The sequence below is a fragment of the Erinaceus europaeus genome, unplaced genomic scaffold, assembly GCF_950295315.1.
Source record: "Erinaceus europaeus unplaced genomic scaffold, mEriEur2.1 scaffold_300, whole genome shotgun sequence".
Taxonomy (NCBI): domain Eukaryota; kingdom Metazoa; phylum Chordata; class Mammalia; order Eulipotyphla; family Erinaceidae; genus Erinaceus; species Erinaceus europaeus.
In genome coordinates this window covers 66937-68423 of record NW_026647955.1, presented here as the reverse complement: position 1 = coordinate 68423, position 1487 = coordinate 66937, and the positions used below count along the sequence as shown (strand labels likewise).

General features: G+C 45.9%; 1 protein-coding gene across 1 annotated transcript; it reads right to left on the bottom strand.

The window, feature by feature from the left end:
* Positions 1–302: 302 nt before the first annotated feature.
* LOC132536542 (tubulin alpha-1C chain-like) lies at positions 303–1208 on the bottom strand. Its single transcript, XM_060184555.1, has one exon. It carries the CDS (start codon positions 1191–1193, stop codon positions 303–305), a length of 891 nt encoding a protein of 296 aa, XP_060040538.1. The 5' UTR covers positions 1194–1208.
* Positions 1209–1487: the final 279 nt, after the last annotated feature.

Sequence of the window (1487 nt, the reverse complement as noted above, 5' to 3'; positions counted from 1 at the left end):
GTTCCCAAAGGGGCTTGAAGTGGGGCAAATGTTTATGATATAAGTGTAACCAAGGGCTAGCTAAGGAACTTACTGAGATAGTGTGGCACTTTGCCATGTGTGTGACCCAGGTTTGAGTAAAAGATCTACTGTATTGAGAGAAAGCATCAAGGCTGTGGTATCATTCATTCTCTGCTTGTTTACCTCAAAATTAAAATAAGCAACCAAACTGACATTCATATGAAAATATTTTATTGACAGCTTTATGCCACAATAGACTGCTTCACAAATGAGTTCAAGACAGACAGGAGTAAACAATGTAGTTAATACTCTTCACCCCTATCATCTCCATCAGCACTATCTGCTTCAATCTCCTCATAATCCTTCTCTAAGGCAGCCATGTCCTCTCGGGCCTCAGAAAACTCTCCTTCCTCCATGCCCTCACCGACATACCAATGGACAAATGCACGCTTAGAAAACATCAGGTCAAACTTGTGGTTCAGCCGGGCCCAGGCTTCAGCAATGGCTGTGGTGTTGCTCAGCAAGCACACAGACCGCTGGACCTTGGCCAGGTCTCCACCAGGGACCACAGTGGGAGGCTGGTAATTGATGCCAACTTTGAAGCCAGTGGGGCACCAATCCACAAACTGGATGCTACGCTTGTTCTTGATGCTGGCAATGGCAGCCTTGACATCTTTGGCGACCACATCACCACGGTACAACAGGCAGCAGGCCATGTATTTACGATGGCGAGGGTCACATTTCACCATCTGGTTGGCAGGCTCAAAGCATGCCTTGGTGATTTCTGGAACTGAAAGTTCTTCATGGTATGCTTTCTCAGCAGAAATTACAGGGGCATAGGTGGTTAAAGGGAAGTGGATGCGGGGATAGGGCACCAAGTTGGTCTGGAATTCTGCCAGGTCAACATTCAGGGCTCCATCAAACCTGAGGGAAGCAGTGATGGAGGACGCTACCTGACTAATCAGGCGATTGAGGGTGATGTAGGTTGGTCGTTCGATGTCCAGATTTCTACAACAGATGTCACAGGAGGCTTCATTGTCTATCAAGAAGTCACAGTCACAATGCTCCAGGGTGCTGTGAGTGGTGAGGATGTAGTTGTAGGGCTCCACGACAGCTGTGGAGACCCGGGGAGATGTGTAGATGGAGAACTGGAGCTTGGACTTCTTGCCATGGTCAACAGAGAGACGCTCCATAAGGAGAGAGGTGAACCCAGAACCAGTTCCCCCACCATAGCTGTGGGAAACCAGGAATCCCTGAAGACCTTCGCACTTGTCGGCCTGCAAAATAAATTAAGTCTTGAAGGTATCTACAGTGACTTTTCTGAATCTGATTACAGTGACCAAGCTTAAAGAAATCTGAATAATGCTTGTAAAACAGGACTTTGAGGAGTTTCTAAGTATTCAGAGAAACTTCACAATCAATTACTTGTTGGGGAAAATTTCACTAAAATGACTATTTCATTTTTTATTAGTGGTTTAATATTGATT